Raw genomic sequence first — 1,507 nt, forward strand, 5'->3', positions numbered from 1 at the left:
ACCGTGCGTGAGGAGGGACCCGACGCACAGAAGAGGAAAAGCAGCACTTGGAGGGCAGCAAGCAGCAGGGCCGAGCACTGAGCGACGCCAGCTCCTCTCCCCCCGCAGTGCCCGAAGGCTGCCGCCAGCATGAAGGACTATTGCCTGGCCTCAATGCCGCGGTACAGTCGGTACAGGCAGAGACTGAGAGCCGCACGCACCGTGCACTTCCCCAATGACATCGTCTTTCAGGACCACATCAGGCAGGGGGACCTGGAGCAGGTGGGCAGGTTCATACGCGCCAGGAAGGTGACGCTGGACACCATCTACCCCTCTGGTGAGTGCTGCCAGGGCCGGCAGAGCTGCAATCTGTGGTGGCACAGACGGAGCTGTGTGGCCAAAGCTGGGATGTGGCCACTGTCAGCAGGGTGACAGGTTGGAACGGAGTCACCTTCCTCCCTGGTGAGGAGCAGTGCCCCAGCATTGCCAAGCAGGGCCCAAGAGAGCCCTGTGCCAGTGCCCCAGCGTCTCTCCCCATCAGCGTGGCCAGTGTCTGCTGCGGGAAGGGGGGAACTCAGCCCCTGCATCCCTTCAAGGCACGATGGGGACCTACAGTGTGGTGGGACGTAGGCAAGCAGCAGTGGGCACAGGCTGGTCTCTGGAGCCCTGGACAGGACCATGGGGCTCCTGCATTCCACCCCGTCTGGAGCATGTGCTCCTGCTCTCTCTGTTTCTCACAAACACTGTCCTCTCTGCACGTCCGGGTTTGTGGACTTGCAGCAGTTTTGTCCGCGGGAAGGCATTGTGCTGTGTTTGCACCAGCCTCACAACTGTTCATGGAATGCCGTGATCCACAACGCCCAGTGCAGAACACAGGTTTGTCCCTTTCTTGTGCTTGGCTTCAGCTTCTGCTGTCACATGGCCATGGAGACAGGGTCTCAAATGACCCTGAGCTTCCTCCTGTCCATGCTGATTGCTTCAGTACTTGCTCCATGAGGAGCTTCCAAAACTTGGACAGCACAGAACCCTACACACAATATTCCCGTGTCTGGTGCGAGTCCCGGCCAGAACCCAGGGCTGGCTGATGGCCGGGAGCCCTGCAGGAAGGCGCAGCTCCTCCTCCCTGGTTCTGTCCTGCCTGCCCCAGCAGGAAGGTGGGTGCTACACCAGCTTTGGTGGGTCATGCTGTGGAACGGGAACAGAAACCGGCGGCAGCTCCTCTTGCTTCCTCAGTCTCTTTCCTTCCCCGAAGCCATCTCCCTGATAACGCGGGTTTGCTGCCCCCATCCATCCCGGGCTGCGGACACTTGGAAGCTCAGCTCTAAGCCTCCTGCCCTAGTGCAGGGCTAACAAGTCCCCTCCTTCCAGGCATGGCAGCCCTCCACGAAGCTGTGCTCACTGGGAACCTGGAGTGCGTCAAGCTCCTGGTTAAATACGGCGCCGACATCCACCAGAGAGATGAGAACGGGTGGACGCCCCTGCACATGGCCTGCAGCGACGGCTACGCCGACATCGCCAGGTGAGGAGG

General features: G+C 60.9%; 1 protein-coding gene across 1 annotated transcript; it reads left to right on the plus strand.

Moving 5' to 3' along the window:
* The first annotated feature begins 129 nt into the window (after positions 1-129).
* On the plus strand, positions 130-1,502 carry PPP1R27 (protein phosphatase 1, regulatory subunit 27). The gene is made up of 2 exons (XM_010023778.1): positions 130-316; positions 1,348-1,502. Exons 1-2 carry the CDS (start codon positions 130-132, stop codon positions 1,500-1,502), a joined length of 342 nt encoding a protein of 113 aa, XP_010022080.1.
* The last annotated feature ends 5 nt before the right edge of the window (positions 1,503-1,507 follow it).

This window comes from Nestor notabilis, unplaced genomic scaffold (genome assembly GCF_000696875.1).
Source record: "Nestor notabilis isolate BGI_N333 unplaced genomic scaffold, ASM69687v1 scaffold28551, whole genome shotgun sequence".
NCBI classification, from domain to species: domain Eukaryota; kingdom Metazoa; phylum Chordata; class Aves; order Psittaciformes; family Psittacidae; genus Nestor; species Nestor notabilis.

What these genes read in the sequence shown, in the direction of transcription:
- PPP1R27 (XM_010023778.1), top strand. Translation starts at nt 130, where the DNA reads ATGAAGGACTATTGCCTGGCCTCAATGCCGCGGTACAGTCGGTACAGG. An exon ending in GGACACCATCTACCCCTCTG is followed by an intron (nt 317 to 1,347) that starts GTGAGTGCTGCC and finishes CCCTCCTTCCAG; the next exon opens with GCATGGCAGCCCTCCACGAA.